Source organism: Lissotriton helveticus, chromosome 11 (genome assembly GCF_964261635.1).
Source record: "Lissotriton helveticus chromosome 11, aLisHel1.1, whole genome shotgun sequence".
Classification (NCBI taxonomy): Eukaryota; Metazoa; Chordata; class Amphibia; order Caudata; family Salamandridae; genus Lissotriton; species Lissotriton helveticus.
In genome coordinates this window covers 940,723,546-940,747,144 of record NC_136072.1, presented here as the reverse complement: position 1 = coordinate 940,747,144, position 23,599 = coordinate 940,723,546, and the positions used below count along the sequence as shown (strand labels likewise).

At 40.3% G+C, this 23,599-nt stretch overlaps 1 protein-coding gene across 1 annotated transcript in view; it reads right to left on the bottom strand.

Annotated features, from left to right (window-relative positions):
- Nucleotides 1-23,599, bottom strand: part of LOC144792329 (solute carrier family 2, facilitated glucose transporter member 11-like) — a 594,529-nt gene that overhangs the window by 466,956 nt on the left and 103,974 nt on the right. The window contains exon 4 of the mRNA XM_078667287.1: nucleotides 1,137-1,297. Coding sequence (XP_078523413.1) covers nucleotides 1,137-1,297 — 161 coding nt within the window. The remainder of the gene's footprint in view (nucleotides 1-1,136; nucleotides 1,298-23,599) is intronic.

Here is a 23,599-nt window from a genome sequence, read left to right as displayed (position 1 = left end):
AGTAGAGCAGAGCCATCAACAACTTGTAGAACAAGATTAACAAAATATAAAAGCACATTGACAAGACTATTGCACCTTTTGTCGCATTGGCAATGTTGTGTCGTAACACACCAAAATAGACTATCCTCCCTACAGTGATGAATTGGCACAATAGAAATTCCTGACAGCCCCACTGAATGAAAATTACATTATCAAATCAACTACAGTAAAAGCTCTCCAATAAGTCTTGAGATTCCTGTGAACATTAGCGCATTGCTCCTCCCTGGTGCTGTCCCGGACACCCCCAAGATGGGAGAGATCCTGTTGTTACTCAAGAAGCCTAAAAAAATCCACAAAGACCCTGTATGGTACTATCCAATAAGTAGCATACCATTCAGGTAGAAGATCAGGGAAAAAGCTGTCACTGACCATCTGTAGGAGAAGATAAAGGTCAAATTTTGACTGCTAAATTCTTGGATGACAATGTATCACAGGAATGGCTACCATCCAAGCAGATAACGATTCTCTTTTGGAATCTGTGTTTAAACCTTAGAGTTGTTTGATCCTGAAAACCTAAATCTGGTAAAAGATAAAGTTTAGCATTCACACTCCTGTAGCTTTGCAGAACAAGAATATGGCCTGTGTATCTAGTTACTAGAGAATGAGCCTTAGAGATCCATTCAATATGCCATAAACAAGTAATGTAGCAGTTAATCCCCACTAGTGAGACACATACCTTAACAGTTGTTTGCCCTCTAATATTTGATTGATCTCCTGAAATGTACTTTGGTATTTTTGCTAGACTTCAGTATTTAACACTCCCCACACCCAGATGTATGGCCTGACACAGATTCATTGACGTATAGGACAACTTAATTTGCCACAAGCATAGCAATTAGGCGTTTATGAATTATAAAAACACGCAGTTGAATGCACCAATCTCAAGCCTTTTGAAGCAATTAAATGGGTTTGTGATTGCTAGTGAATTGTCAATAGAAAATCAACTGAAACCAATCCCTTGATAATAGGGTTAATGTGTGTATATGTGTCAACAACATGATTGATGTTATGATTATCGAAACATAGAACTAATTCTAAAACCTGCCATTGTCACAGATGAACAGTATATTAAAAAAAAACACACCTGGAACTCTTACCTGCCCAGTTTTACTGCTAGAGTCCCAGCCATATTAGACCCAACGAGGCCACCAAGTGTGAATATGGAAACAATTATTGACCATATGATTGTCAGTGTATTTTCATCCACCTCTTTTTGGTAGCGGTCTGCCAATGTTTCATTTATAAATGTCTGGATGTACTAAACAAGAAAAGAACAAAGTTTGTTATTTCATATTGAGATCAATCAATCAATCAATCATTTGTAAAGCACACTACATATCCACGAGGGTCTCAAGGCGCTGGGGAGAGGGGTCTCTACTGATCGAACAGCCAGGTCTTGAGTATCCTCCTGAAGGTCAGCAGGCCTTGGGTCTGTCGCAGGCTCAGTGGGTGGGTGTTCCATGTCTTGGTGGCGAGGTGGAAGAAGGATCTCCTGCCGGTGGTTGTTCTTCGGATGCGTGGAACAGTGGCGAGTGAGAGGTCGGCGGAGCGTAGCTGGCGGTTGGGGATGTAGAAGGAGAGCCGTCTGTTGAGGTAGGCTGGGCCAGTCTTGTGAAGTGCATTGTGTGCGTGGATGAGGAGTTGAAGGATATCCTCTTGTTAACGGGGATCCAGTGCAGGTTTCTCAAGTGGGGGGTGATGTGGCAGTGTCGTGGTACGTCGAGGATCAGTCGTGCCGAGGCTTTTTGGATGCATTGTAGTCGTTTGATGAGCTTGGTCGGGGCTCCTGCGTAGAGGGCGTTTCCGTAGTCGAGTCTGCTGCTGACGAGGGCCTGGGTGACTGTCTTTCTTGCATCTGTCGGGATCCATCTGTAGATCTTGCGGAGCATGCGGAGGGTGTTGAAGCAGGAGGAGGAGACGGCGTTGACTTGCTTGGTCATTGAGAGCGTTAAGTCGAGGATGATTCCCAGGCTGCGTGCATGGTCAGTGGGTGTCGGGGCTGCCCCCAGTGCAATCGGCCACCAGGAGTCATCCCAGGCTGAAGGGTTAAAGTCGAGGATGACGACCTCTGTCTTGTCTGAGTTCAGCCCCAGATGGCTGATCTTCACCCAGTCAGCGACAGCCTTCATTCCTTCGTGGAGGTTGGCTTTGGTGGTGATGAAGCTACCATAGCTAAATCGGATGATAAACCACCATGAAAGCAGTCCACATAAACTCTCTAATATGTAACTCAATGTAGGCCTTGATTACATAGTATCCATTTTTGCTTTGGACTTTAATTACCATAAATGGAATTAATGTAGGATTCACCCGGCCTATATTGATAAACTTGTCTCCTCCGAACATTAGGGATTATGTGCCCTTGTTCTAGACAAAATGTCATGTTTTCCTTTTTTTGTTTTAATTTATTTTTAAGAGACTGGCTACTGCCATGGACATGCATAAACCAGGTCTCATGATCTAATACTTGCCATGGTACCTATGGTGGTCTCAATGTATGTATATTGTAATAAAAACAAAAAGGAAAATAAAAAACGCTGGCATAAAGGAAAAGCATACTTTTTCTGTTGTGTACGTACCTTTTTTAATGTATGATACTGGTGCATACTTACTTCAAAATTCAGAATGGGAGGTACATTACATTTAAAGCATCAGTAGTTATGAAGCCTAGAACAACTAGAATAAAAAAGGTTGGCTCTTAAAATTTATGAGAAAAATTCACTAGGAAATGTAAATCACTAATGAATTTCAAATCCTGTTCCAAACCTAACAGAACCTCAGATTGACAGTCAGGAAACTATAACAAGTCAGGAGCTCAAGGCATACACCAGGAAGTTAAGAACTGGAATGTAATCTTGCAAGATTTTCACATATGTGTATATGTTTATATTATATGTATTATGCAACAACATCTGATGTAGGTAAACAGCCACAAGTTAGGAAAAGAAATTAAAATGACCCCAATGCAAAGAGTCTATTTATTATACATAAAAGCAAAAGTATAACAAATCATCAAAAATCATGGAATTGTGTGGAAACCCTCCCTGCATTTGCTGGCAACTTAAACTTTACTTCAAACTGCAATTTTGAGTTTATATATATATATATATATATATATATTTCGCTACTCGCCTCCTCTCTTCATGTAGAAATATATATATTTATATAACGTTACTTTAACCTTTGGTCGCCAGTAGGTATATATAGTTAGGATTTTTTTCCTATGGGATTTTTGAAAATTCTATGTTGAATAACTTTGGCGTTTGAGGACGGAATTGGCTGAAATTTTCTGGAAAAATGGAACATTTTGTTTCTGAGCAGCCCCTGAAAATTTGGGGGGGTTTCGTCAAGCGGGGGCCGAGAAAAAAGGGGGGTCCCAAAACGTGTTTTTAACATTGAGTTTTCCATAGGGCGGTTGGACTCACTTTTAGCTCGATCGGCTGAATGGATTTCCACGAAACGTGGCAAAATTGTAGGGACTGGTAGCCCGATGTGCCTTTGCTATGTCTCAAGATATATGCTCCAGTGGAGCTCCAGTGGTTTTTACGAAAATTAACTTTGAAAAATATATATTGGGCTACATTGGGCTATATATATGTTGGAGCCCAAATGTAGCCCAATGTAGCCCAATGAAGCCCAATGAAGCCCAATGTAGCCCAAAGATGGCCGCCAGAGACAAAAAAAAACAAATGTAGCCCAAATATCAGCCAGATGTAGCCCAACTATAGCCCAGTGACAGAATGTCCCAGAGTGTTTTAAAGAACAACTAGAACGCTAACAGTCTTACTTATGACAAAAGTATGGCACACCTGAAGTCATCTTGATTGGAATAAAGTGGTAACACTTAATACATTTAATTTGAAAAGGAACAAAGTAAGGGGTTTCATTTTGCCATAGAAATGTTATATATATATATATATATATATATATAATATATATATATATATATTACCTACTGGCGGTCGCCAGTAGGTATATATAGTTAGTCAAATGAGATGTCATCAGTGATCTCATCAGTGATGTCATTTGAGATGTCATCAGTGATGTCATCTTTATATATATATATATATATATATATATATATATATATATATATTCACTGAAAAAACCATAGGTTATACACCATATATAGTTAGGAATTAGCATTTAAAAAACCTTATTTTACTCACACAAAACCATTGAAATTCCATATATAGTTAGTTGCACTAACTATATATCGCGCACCCGCAATCCACTGCTGATCATGTCACATATTACATCATTCATGACATGGTCAGTGACATCACTGATGACATCACTGATGACATCTCAAATGACATCACTGATGACATCACTGATGACATCTCATTTCACATCAATGACCACATCACTGATGATATCATTCATGTGACAATACAATACATCTCCTCACGTTTTAATATAACCTCTGTTTCACCCAGTGTTAAATACAGAGTATAATTTTTGAAACCATTGACACACCAATACTAGTTACTACATACGTACTCACTGATTCCTACGTCTACACACACATTCACTCATTCACCCATACAATCATTCATACATACAATCACTCATCTTTACAACACTATCATATGCACTCATACACCTATACAGACACTTACACTCTGCCACTCATCCATGGAGTTACTCACACACCTAGTCAGTCCTGTAAAGAATCAATCACACTTCCATTTTCTTGTCTATACAGTTAAACATAGAGCACCTTACATTTTCAAACATATACTAACACATACTTACTTTCTTATACAATCATTGATACAAGTACACATTGATCTGCACAGAGTCACACACCTCCCAGCCAGCCACACACACACTCAGTCTCCTATACAAATACTTGGACAATCAATCAATAACCCATATAGTTAATCATATAGCTACTGATCAACACATGCAGCAGTTTACAGAACAACAGACATAATGATGCACAAATTAAGACAGTTTAGTCACTAACCCATGCACTCAGTGAGACACATTTAATCACTCACTCATACATTCAGTCATGCACCTACTAAATCCTTCGTCCAGACACTTATACATCTACTCATTCTTCAATATGTAAAACATATTTAAACTTTACAGAAACACACAGTCACTGGATGATGTCATCAGTGATCTCATCAGTGATGTCATTTGAGATGTCATCAGTGATGTCATCAGTGATGTCACTGACCATGTCATGAATGATGTAATATGTGACATGATCAGCAGTGGATTGCGGGTGCGCGATATATAGTTAGTGCAACTAACTATATATGGAATTTCAATGGTTTTGTGTGAGTAAAATAAGGTTTTTTAAATGCTAATTCCTAACTATATATGGTGTATAACCTATGGGTTTTTCAGTGAATTTTCAAGGTTTTGTAAATGCTAATTCCTAACTATATATGGTCTATAACCTATGGTTTTTTCAGTGAATTTCAATGGTTTTTTAATAGCAAATATCATAAGCTGTCGAATGTCAAGTACGTGGTAAGTAAAAACATTTTCGTGTTTATGCACACTGATCTGCTTTGAATGCTGCCCCCCACCCCTCATTTCTATTAGGAGTACTCTCTCTTTGCAGATAGTGAAGGGTAGTTAACGCAGCCCTTTGCCCCCTTTGTAATCCGTCGTGCCTGCTTCTCTCTCCATTTGATTGATTGTTCTCTTTGGTTCATTCTCTATTTACAAACAAGCACAGAGTCGCAATACTCTGTTTAGTCTTTGCAGATAGCGAAAAATCGTGTAAAAAAACAAAAGGAATCGAGCAAAATCAGTAGGCCACTAATGGGATCTCTTTTTGACCTCGCTAAAATAGAAACATTAGGAACAACCTGTTGAAAATAGCAATGCGTATGTACATAAGCGGCGTTCATTTGTGTTCACAGTACCCCTTGTTGATTGTTTCAATCGAGCATTGAATTGTTCGAAGTTAATTCTCTTAAGGATCTTCTCTACCTGCAAACGAGGAAGAATAGGAATATTCTCTCTCCCTTTGCAGATAGTGAAGGGTAGATAACGCAAGCCTTTAACACGTCGTACCTATTTCATTCCTCATTGATTGATTGATTGTCCGAACATTGACTGTTTGGGAATTAGTTCTTTTTGGAGGTATTCCCTGTTTGCAAATAAACGTAGGAAAATCTTTGCAAGTAGTGAAAGGGTACGTAATGCGGACCTTTCTCCCCCGTTGTAATCTGTCATGCCTATCTACTCCCCACTGATTGATGCATCTTTTTCACCCGGACCATTTACTAGAGATACGTCATCTGGCCCGACCAGAGAGCACCCCTAGTGAAAAGGACATATGCAATAATAACGAAGTGATCACTGTATCCTGTTAACAGAAACTTTACCATGAAACAACCTGGAAAGAAAAAAATAGGAAAACGAAAATCAGTAGGCCACTGATGAACATGAACTTTTATTAAACAACGAACAAAGAAACGATAACATAACGTAATGATAAAACCTATTAATGTCCTAGAAACAAGAAAACGTTAAAATATGCCAGTGGTGAGAGACCAGAAAAACAGTAAGAGAAACCAAATCACCCCTCGCTGTCCCACCGCCTGCCACGCCAAAAAAATCGATAGACTAGGGAAAATGCAAGTCAGTAGAACATCCGCCCCCACTCTGGAAACTTCCAAGGTGGGGCAGGGTTCCGGCTACGCCCAGCCGGGAGCAGCCCATATAAGGCAGGTCCTGCTGCCACGCCTCGGCCAGGAGATCCTAACGTAGGGTGTAGCCGGAGGAGAGGCCGAGGCCAGCGGGACCCGGCCAGGGGATTGCCTTTACAACGCTGAACAGTTGCAGGGGGGGGGAATGTCTCCTCGACCCTCCCCTCTCTCTCCCAGTCCGGCCGCGGTGGCCCTTGAGAGTTGCAGGTAGTCCCGCCACATGCTCTTCCGGTCCGGCCACCAACGGTCGGGGGGCCGAGGCCGACGGGATCCGGCTGCAGCCGATAAACCAAGAAACCCGTTCATGGGGCCAGAGCCAGGGGCGTCCGGCCGACATCCACCGGAAGCCCGGCCCGAAGACGGACGGGACACTTCTTTCTTTTATAATGGCTACGACAACACTGGGGGGGGATGTCTTGCACATGCCTCCGACCCCCCCCCCCCCTCGTCCTCATCGCCTGGTCCGGCCATAACAAATCTCAAGCGAGACGCCGTGGGGTGCACTGGGAGGGAGAGACGGTGCGAACAGGCCTCTCCCGCCTCCCCAGGTGGAGGCTTCCCAGCTGCACCCTCAGCGCTCCAGGCGCCCGGAAAAGGGTTCTTCCACTGTGGCCATGCTGCAACGTCTCGCCCGGCAGGGTGGAGCCCGTCCGCTCATGTGACCCCGCGATCGCCGGTAGCTGCCGAACTCTCAAAATGGCGGTCGACCTGGCAAGAGCGGGCCCAGCATAAAGAAATGGCCCGGTCACTGGTTGACTCCACCACCGTAGTCCTCCACGACCTTGAAGATTCTAGAGGAGCCGCGGGAGTCTCCGACCCCGATGGGGAATGACTGCCATGATCGCCCGTGGAGTGACGAAACTGTATCCGCGGGATGTCGGCGCTCCCATGCTGGCGCCAGCCTCACTTTGAATTACTAGAATCCTGCAGACCTCACTTCCGGTGAAAGCACAGTGTGACCCGGTAGGAAAAATTATTGCACCCCCTCCCCTTTTTGACTGATAGTTCAAACCACCGATCCTTTCCTTTGCCCTTTTAACGGAACTTTGGACTGCCTCCCCCTCTTTTACATTTTCTAGAGAAAACAAAACATTAACCACTACATTAGCATAGCAGTTGACACCAGAACTGTTTTCAAATTGAAAACCAACAACATCTTCAACAGAATCCTTTTTGTTTCTGCTGTGACCCTGCTACAGCACAGGCATTGTCCCCAGCAGTAATTCTGCAATGCCGGTAAGAATAGCTGTGGTGCCTACTGGACTCACTCACCCCCGCGGCGCCCCACGCCGTTTTTTGCTGGGCGGCAACTTACTAGACATCACTTTCGTGCCATCTAGATTTCAGCGCGTTCTGCTGCCTTGGAACTATTCGCACAACAGACCGCTACTGACAAGAATATTTCATTATTGGTGCTGTCAATTTCAATAAATCTATTGGATAATTCAAAAGAAATTGCCACGGTCTCTTCGTTGTTTAAATGTTTTTACTGTTTTTGTTTTCTTGTATATATTTATATGTTATTAAAGTTTTATATTCCTACTACTTTGTTGGAGTGCTATATATTTTTAATGTGACACATAATTGTAAAAACTTTGATGTACAAAGAGTCATTCCTGGAATCTTCCGCTTCAGGCTCGGTCCCCTCCCCAATCACAATACAGGATGGTTTTCAGATAGTAGGAACACGTGTGGTGTGACGGATCTCATCGGGTGTGGGCCTTGATCTACTATAACTCCTTTGAAGAGGGGTGATTCTTTACAGCTGGGGCCATAAACTACATCTGCAGGGCTAGCTGATAGCCTGGACAATCGGACACAGAGAAAGAGGAGTGTCAGAGGGTGCGGTAGTGAATAGGGCGAAAGGGAGGTGTCGGGCGGGCACAGAGTGTGATTCTCAGGGAAGAGCAGCGCAGATGGGGGGAGGTTTATTGCCCATGCATAAGACAGAGAGCGGTGGTGACCAGTGCCTAGGGAAGATGCTTGCGTGGGTGAGGAGCCATGCTACGAATCGACAGGGTGCAGAGAGTGGGTCTGGTCAAGACATCTAAAATGGCTGCCGTGCACGACAAAAGTGTGGCATTTCAAAAAAGGCAAGATGGCGCAGACAATGTTTTTCAACACTTCCTCATTTCCTTCGAATCGAACGTTAACAGACGTTGGGGCATATTACCAAAGTTAAGCGATATTTATCGCTAACGATGCTTACCAACCAATTTTTTACCACTAAGCATCGTCAGAAATTATCGAAGATAAACCTTGCTATTATCAAGGTTTATCGCAAATGCGATAATAAACGGCCGCAATGCATGAATATCGCTAAAAACTCAGCGATATTCATGCATTACCGAGCTAATGCTCTTAGCCATGTTATCCACCTCCCATTGGATAACATGGCTAAGAACTGCTCAGGGCAGGTGTTACTTTTTGGAGATATTCGCGCTTAGCGCGAATATCTCCAAAAGTTGGTAATAGGAGATAGATATCTTGCATGTTGTAATGCAAGTTATTGTGGTATATGGAACTCATACCATAATCTCTCAGGAAAGCAGAAACTGATCCTTTTGGGACCGCCTAAAAAGGCCTAGGGGGTGAGGAGTACTCTACTTTGCCCCCTTTTCACGTTCCGAACTATTTTATTTTACTCTCTTCTGTAATTACACAAAATAGCAGCGATAAGATGCATCGGAGACACACAGTGAGAGAAAGGAGGCCGGAGATGAAGAAGAGATGTCAAATACACATTGGAGATAATATAGTGGCAGAAGGGAAGTAAATATGAGTAAACTTACCATGTAACATAAAAATGTTGCACTCTATACTATAAGTCTCATTTTATACTACAATCACTTCGCTACAACCTCATAAATTAAAAATAAAAATGAATAATGTCTCAAACAATTTTTGATTTCTAAATATAAATTTATTCTTCAGAATTTTCTAAATTTGAAAGAACTAGTAACATGTCCTCATCAGCAATGTCCTCATTAAAAGTCTCCAATGATGATTCTTGTAACTCTATGGTCTCCAAACACTCGATAAATTCGCCATCAAGAGATTGATCAAAAAAATCATTCAAGTCATCTCCTCCTTGTGACAATATTTCATTATTGGTGCTGTCAATTTCAATCAATGTAGTGGAATCATTCAAGTCATCTCCTCGTGACAATATTTCATTATTGGTGCTCTCAATTTCAATCAATGTAGTGGAATCATTCAAGTCATCTCCTCCTTGTGACAATATTTCATTATTGGTGCTGTCCATTTCAATCAATCTAATGGAATCATACAAGTCATCTCCTCCTTGTGACAATATTTCATTATTGGTGCTCTCAATTTCAATCAATGTAGTGGAATCATTCAAGTCATCTCCTTGTGACAATATTTCATTCTTGGTGCTGTCCATTTCAATCAATCTAATGGAATCATACAAGTCATGTCCTCCTTCTGACAATATTTCATTATTGGTGCTCTCAATTTCAATCAATGTAGTGGACAATTCAAAAGAAATTGCCACGGTCTCTTCATTGTGAGCCATTTTATTTTGAAATTGCTTGCTGTAAATTGCAGAAAAAAATAATCACTTTCATTTATCGTTTTTAGTAATACATAATATAAAACTAACTTTATCAAGTATTTAGTATAACAGAAGGACTGCAAATAAATAACAGAAAACATTTTTCAAATTATCTTCAAGTGTACAACATAGTTCCCCTTACAAATTAACAACTCACCTTTTTAAAAGTAGCAGAAGTGTTAGTACTGTGTAAATCAAACACCAGAAATTCACCACCAAAAATTCCTCACAAATGTACCTCAGACAGTAGTATCACAAAATGGCTGTGGTTTCCTCTCATTTGACATATATACATAACCAATTAACTTTCATCACACACAAATACAAAACCAAAGTAACATTTTAATTGGTTCTAAATTTCAACACTTTCAAATGTGTTTTCCCCATGCAATTTTCCATAGGACATTTACATACGTCTACAGCCTGAATGGCTGAACGGAATTACACCAAACTTGGCAAAATGGTACATCAAACCTAAGAGGTCAGGAAGGATCTACTATGCCCCCTTATGGTCATTTCCCCCTTCGCTTTGGCCTCCTCTTGTCTCTCAATCCTACCGAGAGACAAGATGGCGGCCGCTACGGACTGTTTGGAATGTTGACAGACGCCGGAGAACCAATCAGCTTCGCAAAGCTCCGTAACGCGAAAAGTACGCGAAGCGGAGCGCTGTTACAGATATATATCTTTTTTTGAACGTTAATTTCTCAAAATCCACTGGAGCACATATATTGAGACCTAGCAAAGGCACATCGGGCTACCAGTCCCTAATATTTTGCCAAGTTTCGTGCAAATCCATTCAGCCGTTCGATTATTATTATTATTATTTTTTTTGCCCCGCGGGGCCCTTTTAAAACCTCCACATCAAACCTAGGGGGTCAGCGAGGATCTACTATGCCCCCTTATGGTCATTTGCCCCTTCGCTTTGGCCTCCTCTTGTCTCTCGATCCTACCGAGAGACAAGATGGCGGACGCTATGGACTGTTTGGAATGTTTACAGACGCCGGAGAACCAATCAGCTTCGCTTCACAAAGCTCCGTTGCGCGAAAAGTACGCGTACTGGAGCGCTGCCCGGTCCGCTGTTACAGATATATATCTTTTTTTAAACGTTAATTTCTCAAAATCCACTGTAGCACATATATTGAGACCTACAAAAGGCACATCGGGCTACCAGTCCCTACAATTTTGCCAAGTTTCGTGCAAATCCATTCAGCCGTTCGGGCTAAAAGTGAGGCCAACCGCCCTATGGAAAACTCAATGTTAAAAACACGTTTTGGGACCCCCCTTTTTTCTCGGCCCCCCCTTGACGAACCCCCCCCCCAAATTTTCAAGGGCTGCTCAGAAACAAAATGTGCCATTTTCCTGAAAATTTCAGCCAATTCCGTCCACAAACGCCAAAGTTATTAGACATAGAATTTTCAAAAATCCCATAGAGAAAAAATCCTAACTATATATACCTACTGGCGACCGCCAGTAGGTAATATATATATATATATATATATATATATACATATATATTCACTGAAAAAAACATAGGTTATAGACCATATATAGTTAGGAATTAGCATTTAAAAAAACTTATTTTACTCACACAAAACCATTGAAATTCCATATATAGTTAGTTGTACTAACTATATATCGCGCACCCGCAATCCACTGCTGATCATGTCACATATTACATCATTCATGTCATGGTCAGTGACATCACTGATGACATCACTGATGACATCTCAAATGACATCACTGATGACATCACTGATGACATCTCAAATGACATCACTGATGACATCACTGATGACAACATCCAGTGACTGTATTTTTCTGTAAAGTTAAAATATGTCTTACATATTGAAGAATGAGTGGATGTATAAGTGTCTGGATGAAGGATTTAGTAGGGGCATGACTGACTGTATGAGTGAGTGATTAAATGTGTCTCACTGAGTGCATGGGTTAGTGACTAAACTGTCTTAATTTGTGCATCATTATGTCTGTTGTTCTGTAAACTGCTGCATGTGTTGATCAGTAGCTATATGAGTAACTATATGGGTTATTGATTGGTTGCCCAAGTATTTGTATGGGAGACTGAGTGTGTGTGTGGGTGGCTGGGAGGTGTATGACTCTGTGCATAGATGTGTGAGCAGTTGATTCACTAGATGTATGGGTTCAAAAGTGCATGTGGAAACAGCTGTATGGGCGGTTGACTGTGTGCATGAGTGTATTGGTGAGTGAATGGATATCTCAGTGCTACATGTCAAAGTAAGTACATATGTAAAATACAGTACATGTGAGAGTTGACATATATAAATAACTGTGCATAAGAGCCAGTGAATGTGTGAGTGGCTGTATAGATCATTGTGAACTTGTATCCAGGATTGTATAAGTGAGTAAATATGTTTTAGTATATGTTTGAATAAGTAAGGTGTGTATAACTGTATAGTTGAGGAAATGGAGGTCTGATTGATTCTTTGCATGACTGACTGGGTGTGTGAGTAACTCCATGGATGAGTGACAGTCTGTGAGTGTATGTTTATACTGAGTGTATCTAAGGTTATATAAGAGTCTGAAGAGGTTCATCATAATATCACATGAATGATGTCATCAGTGATGTGATCAGTAATGTCAAATGAGATGTCATCAGTGATGTCATTTGAGATGTCATTTGAGATGTCATCAGTGATGTCATCAGTGATGTCATTAGTGATGTCATCAGTGATGTCATTTGAGATGTCATTAGTGATGTCATCAGTGATGTCATTTGAGATGTCATCAGTGATGTCATCAGTGATGTCATTTGAGATGTCATCAGTGATGTCATCAGTGATGTCACTGACCATGTCATGAATGATGTAATATGTGACATGATCAGCAGTGGATTGCGGGTGCGCGATATATAGTTAGTACAACTAACTATATATGGAATTTCAATGGTTTTGTGTGAGTAAAATAAGGTTTTTTAAATGCTAATTCCTAACTATATATGGTCTATAACCTATGGTTTTTTCAGTGAATTTTCAAGGTTTTGTAAATGCTAATTCCTAACTATATATGGTCTATAACCTATGGTTTGTTCAGTGAATTTCATTGGTTTTTTAAAAGCTAATATCTGTAGCTGTAAAATGTATTCTTCTTTAAATCGAAAAATATATTTTATATGTTTATTAATAATTTTTTTTTTTTATATATTTTTTTCTTCGCTCCCGGTTCGCGAACCGGGAAGCTTCCCGTTAGCTCAATTTGATGCCGCGACCCGGTCCGCGAACCGGTAAACGTTCCGTTTGCGCAACTGCGGCGTTAGAAATCAACATCGTGACGCGTTGCGGAAGCGCGACGTATCACGTTGTCGCGTAATGCGTCTTATGACGCGCCGCGTTAGCGCACCCGGAAGTGCTCCGGTACGCGAACTGAGACACGAAGCGCAGCTCCCCGGAAGCGATTCCGGGGCGCGTCGCGAAAGTGCGACGTATCGCGTTGCCGCGTAATGCGTCTTATGACGCGCCGCGTTAGCGCACCCGGAAGTGCTCCGGAGCGCGAACCGAGGCGCAAAGCGCAGCCACCCGGAAGCGATCCAGGGCGCGTTCCGCAGCGCGTAACATAAGCGTAACAGGTCATGTGACTTGTTAATAAAACTTTTCATTGGTTCATTTAACTTTTGGTTTCATAATGATGTAAGGCTAGGTCAGGTGACCTAAAAATAACACTTTTCATTGGTTTAGAACTATTGTTTTTCCCAAATGATGAAAACCCCTCCTTCTTTCCTCACTCTGACTTTCATCTTTGTGAGAGGAAGACCTTTTTTCATATTTCAGCAATGGCTTCATTGGTAGCTTCAGCTGGTGGACCCCCACCACCACCACCACCTCCTCATGGGAAGAGAGGACCACCTCCCCAGTTCATCAGCAACACAGAGGAGGAAGAGGATGAAGAAGAGGAAGAGGAGACAGAAGAACCACAGTTTTTGCAAGAAGTGCCCCGGGTTTCTCATCAGGAAACCAGTTTTATTTGGCAGTTTTTTTCAATCCCTGAAGGGCAGAAGAAAGTTAATGCAAGATATGTCACCTGCCTCATATGTAAAGAGCAGTTATCTAGAGGCACCTTAAAAAAATATAGCTTCGGTAACTACACCATGCATTGTCACATGAGCAGGTGGCATCCATTAAACTACAGCCGGGCAGAGATGCGTGACCTGCAGGACAACCCAACAACTCCTGTGGCCAGGTCATCATCACAGATATCTTTGACAGGAGCAGAGGCACGGGAAACCGTGCCAAACATTCAAGAGAACTTTCTTCATATGAAGTTTACTTGTTTGTATTGTGGTGCATTGCTGTCATGTGGCAACATGAGCATTACCTTAATCAACCTAGCTTATGAAAATCACAATTGCCCTAAAGGCCCCAGACAGTAATTTTTTTTTTGCTCCTGTTGAGCTCTTTCCAATGCCTGTTTTTTGTTGTTTCCCCCCAAAAAAAACAAAAAAAACATAAAATTGTTCAAAAAATACAAAAAAAACAAAAAATGTTCAGAAAAATAAAAAAAATATATAAAACAACAAAAACATTTTAAAAAAGTTATTTTCAGAACTACCTCCCCTTTCAAAAAAAATTGCTAGAATGTTTAGCACTCTGGCAAGCTCTATTTCTTTTGGTTCGCTTCCCCGTTCGCTTCCCGGTTCGCGAACCGGGAGCGAACCCAAAAAAAAAAAAAAAAAAAAAGAAGAGTAAGTATAAGGGAAGTAAACAGAGAGTAATGTTAAAAGAAAGACAGCTATAGGGAGTAAACCAGAGATACTGTTTAATAGATCTATTTACCGAAGAAAAGATGGAAGAGGGTATAATTCTTAAAAACAAAATAGATAAGGAAGTGAAAGAAAAAAAAGAGAGTAGAACAATAACAAAGAAGAGTTTCAAGGAGAATGTGAGTGAATGTTCAAAATAAGATTAAAACATGTGGAATAACAGAGAGAAAAAACAGAAAACAGAAAAGAAAAAATAACAGAAAAAGATTAATTGAAACAGCAAAGAAATGTAAATAACATAGAGCCATATCATCAACATAGCCAATAAAAGTTTTGCAGCTTTTATTGGCAGAAATGTGTCGCTAAAGCCGCTTTTGCGGCAGAAAACTGCCGCTAAAACCACTTTTGCAGCAGTTTTCTGCCAATAAAAACAGCAATAATTTTATTGGCTGTGCTCATAATATGCCCCTTAGTGTGCTTCAACTACACAGAGAAAGCATTATGAACAAGTAGTGAAAGAGTGATCAGTCAAAGACACTAAGAGTAATAGAGACGGAGTGAGTGAACAAGAGTGAGGAACTATGAGAAGAGAGGGACTGAGGAAAAGAGTGGAAGGAGTTGAGTAAGTAGGTAATAGAGAAAGGAATGAGGAAAGTAGCAAAGGCAGGAAACTGAGGGTTAAAGAAATGAAGCTGTGGAACTAATAGTAGGTGAATGTGATAGAAATGTAACGAAAAGAATACAAAACATTTACCTTATAATTGTCGGTAACTTACTCACTTTTTATTTTTATACTTTCAATCTGTGAAAGAGAGAACAAACATTTGAAAAATATTAAAACATGTATTTAAAAATTAGAAAAGACAAGGGAAAAGATTGAAGGACAAACAGTTTTTCAACAACTTTGACACTTACAGAGGCTTCTGCTTCTCCAGGCCCCCTACACAGTCCTAAAGATATACATTTTAAACTAACGGTATCTTGATGCAGATGAAGTGAGGCCTATCTTAAACCATGGTGCATCTTTTGCACTGCTGTTGTCTCACAAAAGTGTCGCAGAGACACTAACATTTTAAATGATTGTTTCAGGATGCCAATAAGATGTGTCCTATCCAGAGGTTTGTTTGAGGTGAGGCCTACTCAGGGTTCCAAATGAAATTTCGAGTTGTTGAAGAGAACAGAGGACATAATACATGTGAAAGCCTACCAATGAACTAAGTCATGTCCACTTCACTCTTGAACAAAGGCCAGACCTCTTCTGTGTCTGTGGACAGACCTAAACTTCATCTGCACAATGTCATTCGTAAAACTTAGGAAACACAGGTGATGTAATTGAAAAATGTGGAGTTTCTTTTCCTCATTTCACAATCACATCACCTGTGTTGCCTTTGCTTAGGTATCTCATAGTGCAGATGGAGTCTAGCATATCAAAGAGTACACAGAAGTTGAGCAGTATATACAACAATTTTGACATTTACAGAAGACTTAGCTTCTTATCTTGTTGGAGATGAAGTCAGGCCTGTCTTGCAACATGGTGCATCTTTTGCATCACTGCTGCATCGGTTTCATGTGGCACGGGTTTTTTACAGCATGACACATCTGCCTAGATGAATCAATTTTTAAATATTTTGCCACATAGCAAATCTTTTGCACCGCCGCTGCGTCACAAAAGTGACGCACAGTGGCGCAAAAGAGGCATACACCTATCATAAATCTGTCCCTAGCATTTGAAATGATTGATTCAGGATGACGATAAGGTGTGGCCTATCCAGAGGTTTGTTTAAGGTGAGGCCTACTCAGGGTTGCATATCAAATTTACGCTTGTTGAAGAATACAGAGGAGATAATACATGTGAAGGCCTACCAATGAAGTAAGTCATGTTCACTTCACTCTTGAACAAAGGCCAGACCTTTTCTGTGTCCGTGTACAGACCTAAACTTCATCTGCACAATGTCATTCGTAAACTTAGGAAACACAGGTGATGTAATTGAAAAATGTGGAGTTTCTTTTCCTCATTTCACAATCACATCACCTGTGTTGCCTTTGCTTAGGTATCTCATAGTGCAGATGTAGTCCAGCATATGAAACAGTACCCAGAAATGCACACTGCATGCAACAACTTTGACACTTACAAAAGCTTCAGCTTCTGCATGCCCCCTACACAGTGCTAATTATATACATTTCAAACTCATGGTATCTTGCTGGAGATGAACTGAAACCTATCTTGCAACATGGTGCATCTTTTACACATAAGTGACCCACAGCGGAGCAAAAGAGGCGCACGGCCATCATAAATCTGACCCTAACATTTTAAATGATTGTTTCAAGATGCCGATAAGGTGTAACCTATCCACAGATCTGTTTCAGGTAAGTCCTACTCAGGGTTGCAGATGAAATTTAGGTTTGTTGAAGAATACAGAGGAGATAATACATGTGCAGGCCTACCAACGAAGTGAGTCATGTCCACTGCACTCTTGAACAAATGTCAGACCTCCTCTGTCTCCTGGAACAGGCCTAAACCTCATCTACACAATGTGATGTGTAATGTTTGGAAACACAGGTAATATAATTGAAAAACGTGCAATTTTTTTTGCTCATTCCACAATCATATTACCTGTGTTTCCTTTGCTTAAGTATCTCATTGTGGGAATGTAGTCTATCATATGAAAGACTACGTAGAATGTGAGCACTGTATGCAATAACTTTGACACTTACAGAAGCCTCTCCTTCTCCATGCCTCCTACACAGTTCTAAATGTACATCATAAATGCAAACAGTACAGAATTAATTATACATGTTAAATGGTTTATTTTTGCTGTTCTCAGAATGTATCAAATTTCACTAAAAACAGTGACTTGAAGGTATTCATCATATAACAGCGGGGAAAAAAAAAACACAATCAAAATGATTGTGTTTAAAAAACCCATACAACATACCAAATCAGAATTCAGAACTCCTTAAAGTTAACTTACTTTCCATGACGTCGAAGGATGTCCTATGAACAGCTTACACTCTGTTGTGCTGTTATTACTTTCAGCCCGCCACTTTCTGAAAGAAAACCTCCATCGTTTTGGAAAACATGTTACATACAATAAATGACTTCTCGCTCTCTACCACACGTTTCCACAAGGCCAAATCATGTCAGAGCCATTTATAACTCTTGGATTTCTTGTAAGCCAATCCCGTCATTTTGCATTTTCGCAACTTTCAGAATTAAAATGTTGAAGATCATTTTCACAATCCTGGACTAGTAATATCTTCCCCTTCTTCCTCACTCATGTTCTACATTTCCTATGTCACTGATACTGCTTACTATGAAGCAGACTTACACTACCTCTATGACTACTACAATTATTTAATTCTCTACATCACTTTTAATCACAAAGCAATATAAAACAGTAGACAGCATTGCAGACTTACATTCCCTCTACTCCATGTTTTGATTGGCTGCTTCAATTTACTTATAAAAAGAAACAGTTTTTCTGAACTCATTCAAAGTGCAGTTATTTTTCCATGACGTCCAGTGTTATGGTAAGAAGTTATGTCTCTGTACTACACTTATCCTCAAGGCCAAATCGTGTAGGAGCCATTAGAACTTCTTGAAATTCCTCAGAGCACATCCCGAGATTCTTTCCCTAAAATTTTGGTTTTAAAAACACCAGGTAAGAATTTTTAAGGTCATACGGCAATTTTTTTGGGAAAATTAAAACAGAATCGTTGCAGAATGACCAGCCATTTCTAGACTTTAAATAAGCTGTGTAATGTCCTGATGTTATTGAAGGACCGTCATGATATATAATTGCTGCAGTTACAAAAGTCCTTCCTGATATTGACAACTGTGAAGCTACAAAATTTTTAGTTAAAGTTGTCAATTTTGTTCCATCAGGCCTACATCGTTGGAACATTAAAATGACATACTGGCCATATGTTCGTATAAATAAAGTTGACATCATTTCAGATTTACATTGGCTACACTCCATGTTGTGATCAGCTGCTTTTACTAGCTTATTAAAAGAGACTGATTTACTGTCTGGCAAAGTTAAATATATAAATCTTTCTGAGTCTACACTAGTAGTACTTGATACCCTACAGTTCTCGCAGTCATGCTGCCATTGGTAAGAAAGCCCAAACAGGTGATCTACATCTACACCTTCAGCATGCAATACATCAAGTATATACATTAAAAACTCCTGACAATCTTGCTGAATATTTTGAGAGAATTGTGTTTGGCCTGAACATCTGTCTAACAGATTTCGAATTTCAGACACACTTTCTATTTTTGTTCTATCTGTGCTACACATCTCTAACACAGAATTTAACAAACTGCACAATCTTTGATCAGAATTGACCACAATCTCTTCTTTTACATTTTCTAGAGAAAACAAAACATTAACCACTACATTAGCATAGCAGTTGACACCAGAACTGTTTTCAAATTGAAAACCAACAACATCTTCAACAGAATCCTTTTTGTTTCTGCTTATAATTTCAGGTTCATCGACTTTTCGTCTTTTTGCTGCAACCTCCCTAGTATTGGTCACATTTCTTCGTTTCCGGCCTACCACACGTTTCTCAAACAAAGGATATTGAGGCAAATGTGGCCCATACTCTCTTCTTAACCTATTGTATTCCTTAACACAATCTAGATCCGCACAAATGTTTGTGACATCACACTCAATCAAGTACAATCCCGATAAAGTTCTAACTCGTGACAATGCCACATATGCCATACCCTCCTTGAACACAGAACTGCCAATATTCACCAATGCACTGTCTACACTTAAACCTTGCGATTTATGGATTGTCACCTCATATGCCAAGCAAACAGGAAACTGCTTACGGCGAACATATAAGTATTTTACAAGCAAAAATCTAGCAGAGCAACGACCAATTAGCTGTACTTCCTCAATGCCATCAAATTTAATTTTTAAAAATTCAATTCCATCTCTATTTCTGTATTTCACAAAATCAACAACATTACCCATTGATCCATTTACCAGACCTCTTTCAACATGTAAATTCCTTCTTAAAATTATACGGCAGTTCAAGCACACATTCAGAGTCTTTTCAAAACCTGCAGTTTTAGATATAGTCTTCTCTAATGAATCCAATTTTGTTTTCAAATTCTCAGACAAAATAATTGTTGATCCCATATGCTCTACTCTGTCAATAGCTTCCAGGTTCACAATCTCTTGCTTTTCTAAATGCAACATTTTGTTTTTGAATTTGGCACATTCTGCAAGAGTTGGCATCAAACATATTCCAGATTTTTTCTCAGTAATTTTCTGAAAAATATTCTCAGGCACAACGTCTTGTTCTGGATATAAATTTGACAGTAATCGTGCATGTAAAGCTTCTTTCCCATGCTCGGTCACTTTTCCAATTCTAACATCTTGTAGAATATTCTTGTAAACTTCATCCTTCGCCTGACGCATATTTTCATGCAGTTCAGCATAATTGAAGTTTAACCATATATTGACGTTGCCAATGCTCCCTAGGCACTTCCTGGTATCTTCATGCGTGAGCATTTTGAACACAGGTTGCCCTTTCACTGGTGTCAGCTGCAGAAGATCTCCGAAAACAATGATGTGTTTGCCACCAAATAACACATCATACTCTGTTTTGAGAACTTCTTGCATTCTCAAATGCACAAAGGCAAGCATGACATTGGAAACCATGCTTACTTCGTCAATGATAAGAAGTTTCATTTTCCTCAAGATTCTTGAAACTTCACAACAAGCATCTCCAGATAGCTTGTGATATTGTAATTTATTGTCATGCTCCACTGGCAGCATCAGTAAACGATGTAAAGTAATCCCTTTAATGTTATGTGCTGCCAGTCCAGTTGGAGCGGTGACAACACAAGACAGCGATGACTCAGTCCTTTCCTGCAAATAACATGAAATTGCTTTAATAAGGAAACTTTTTCCAGTTCCCGCTTCTCCACTCACGTACAGTAGGACAGGCTTCAACGACGTACATGAGCACTCTTTCTTCACATGACTTAATCCATGATCAATTTGCATGGTAACTTCGTCATATATTTTCCTCTGCTCAACGTTGAGTTGTCTTTCCAACTCTCCTAAGTTAACCACATCCTCCTGAGCATGTGCCATGGCTCTTTCCACTTCATTCATAGCAGTGGCAGCTTCATTTTCGATAACAGGTCCTCCTAGTGGATCCTGACTCAATGAAGCAGAACTCTGACTGTCCTGAGAACTGTCTCTGGCAATCTCGGCTGCAATCGTTGCTTCCTGCTCGATTTCCGCATTCAACATTTCTACATATTTGGGAAAAGCAGGACATTCTATGGTCTCCTTGGCGGCAGTGAAAGAGTCTTCGTAACAGAGGAAATCTCCAAGCAGTTCCTCTTCTGCACGCCAAGGCTTGAAAAGTTGCAAAAGTGCTAAATAGAAAAACTCCTTTTTTTCAGGAGATTCGCCACTCAATTTTCGATGGTTTACCAAGTGGCATTTTCTTTGCTTGACCAGACATCCCTCACTTCCAATTACAGCATACACTCCTTTCTCAGTATCTTCTTTGATGTTCCTCTTGAATATGTAATTTTGAAGAACCTCATACAGACAAACATTCTCGAGGTGACTGCTTCGATTTGGATAATATGTATCCAACATGTTGGTCTTCAAAATGTCGGTACTGTTTGGCTCCTTTTCCGCCAAATACTCAATTTCCCGCACAGGTTTCAGAACTCGATTACGCGTTGCAGCAAGACCAAGACTCGCCCAAACGATACTCCTAGATTTGGCATAGAGACTTGCTGAAGACAACCGGTCAGAACATTCGTAAGCTCCGATTTCTCGATGCGACAATATCTTCAGACTGAAACTGTACAACTTCTTACTGAGGCTCTTTTCATGGGAAATGTCCTCCCACATATCCTTCAATTCTGTCTTCTCTTTTTTGGTGATGTAAGATGTCACATACCGAGCCACAGCCATACAGTTATCAGCCACAAACTGTATATCCATGTTAGCATTCCACATGGACAAAATCACCGGGTTGTAGTCGTTGATGTACTTGGACTCTTCGTTCCTCTTCAAATTGTATGTGTTTTTAGGTGATTTCTTCATCACATTATGTCGCAGCGAAGACATCAAACTGTTTACTCTTCCTTTACAAATCACCGGTCGCGGAAAGCCGAAACGACATTTGGTGTAGAACTTGTCCTTGTTTCGGAATTTACGACGACAGTACTTTCCACATCGATGGCTTTGGAAACGTAGAACTTTTTCTCTTAGGCTTTCCTTCTCCTTTGCGTTTGGAACAGCACACGTAGAATACTGTTGTATGAAACTCATCACTGAGTCTTCTGGATCCGTTCCAAATTTAGGTGCATCCTTGATCCACAGCAGCATATGTATATGAGGAGCACCTCTTGCTTGGTACTCCTTTCTCCAGAAGAAATCCAACACCTCTCCAAGAGGTGGATTCTTCTTATTCATGATGAAAGACATCATAGCTTCAAATCTATGATTGAAGTACCTGCATACATTGACTGGATCCAAAGAGCACAGTTCTCCGGGTGTCTTGAATTCGATGTTTTCGATGTTTCCATTTGCCTCTCGTAGAAATTCAAGTAAGTCTTCCCAGCCATACTCGGCACAGCTTAGAGTGAGGAACCATGTGGGAGTTCCTAAGTTCCTCAGCATACATTTTAAATCACCATGACGACGGTACCAGTACTCATTAGTACCACGCTGACACGCCATGAGATTAATCAGGTGACAATCTAAAATACTGTCTTGGACATTGACTTTATCCATAAAGTCACTTGCCGAGATGTTTTGCATGTGTATACCACTTTTCAAGATGTGGTTCACTGCATATGACAGTCCAGACAGATCGCTTTCAAACAGGAGATGAAACAAATAGGGAATACATTGTCGAAACCTAGCATCTCCTGCATACAATCGCAAAGTCCGGTATTAAGAAGCAGGAATTTGATGAGGTCGCTCATCATATCTTCCTCCCTGACCTGTTGGAAAAAGCTGTGGGAAACACCGAGCTTCCAAACTTTCCTCCCAAACACTAATGGGACTCCCTTTGGCTTGTTTCATTTGAAACAACTCAATAGCATTCCCCATGACTTCCTTGGAATGCAAAGGATGAACACTATAATGTTCATATATTTCTTCACTAGTAGAGGGTTCTACTTTCTCAATTTGACCAGCACACAAATCGCTATCCTCTTCCTCACTTACTTCCTCTTCTGCAACATATACATTCTTATAGTATTTATTATTTTTTTTCAAATACAATGTTGCCTTTTGACTTTCCTAACATCCACTAAATCTTGCCATATTTTCGTATTCTTTGTCGGAACCCCATTAACTAAGATAACCAGAGGTTCCTCTTCCACTTTTTCTACTCCGATTGTGTTAATGTTTTTCTTCAAATCTAGAGGCAAATAAACAACTCTTCCCTTTAATCCTCTCTGTAAATCTGATGGAGGCAATTTCACTGTCTTTGGCTCCATTCTTACAATAGCCTGAAAGGGATGGATACTTTGAATCAAAATAGATTCATAAGTATTTAAATCCTTCAATTCAG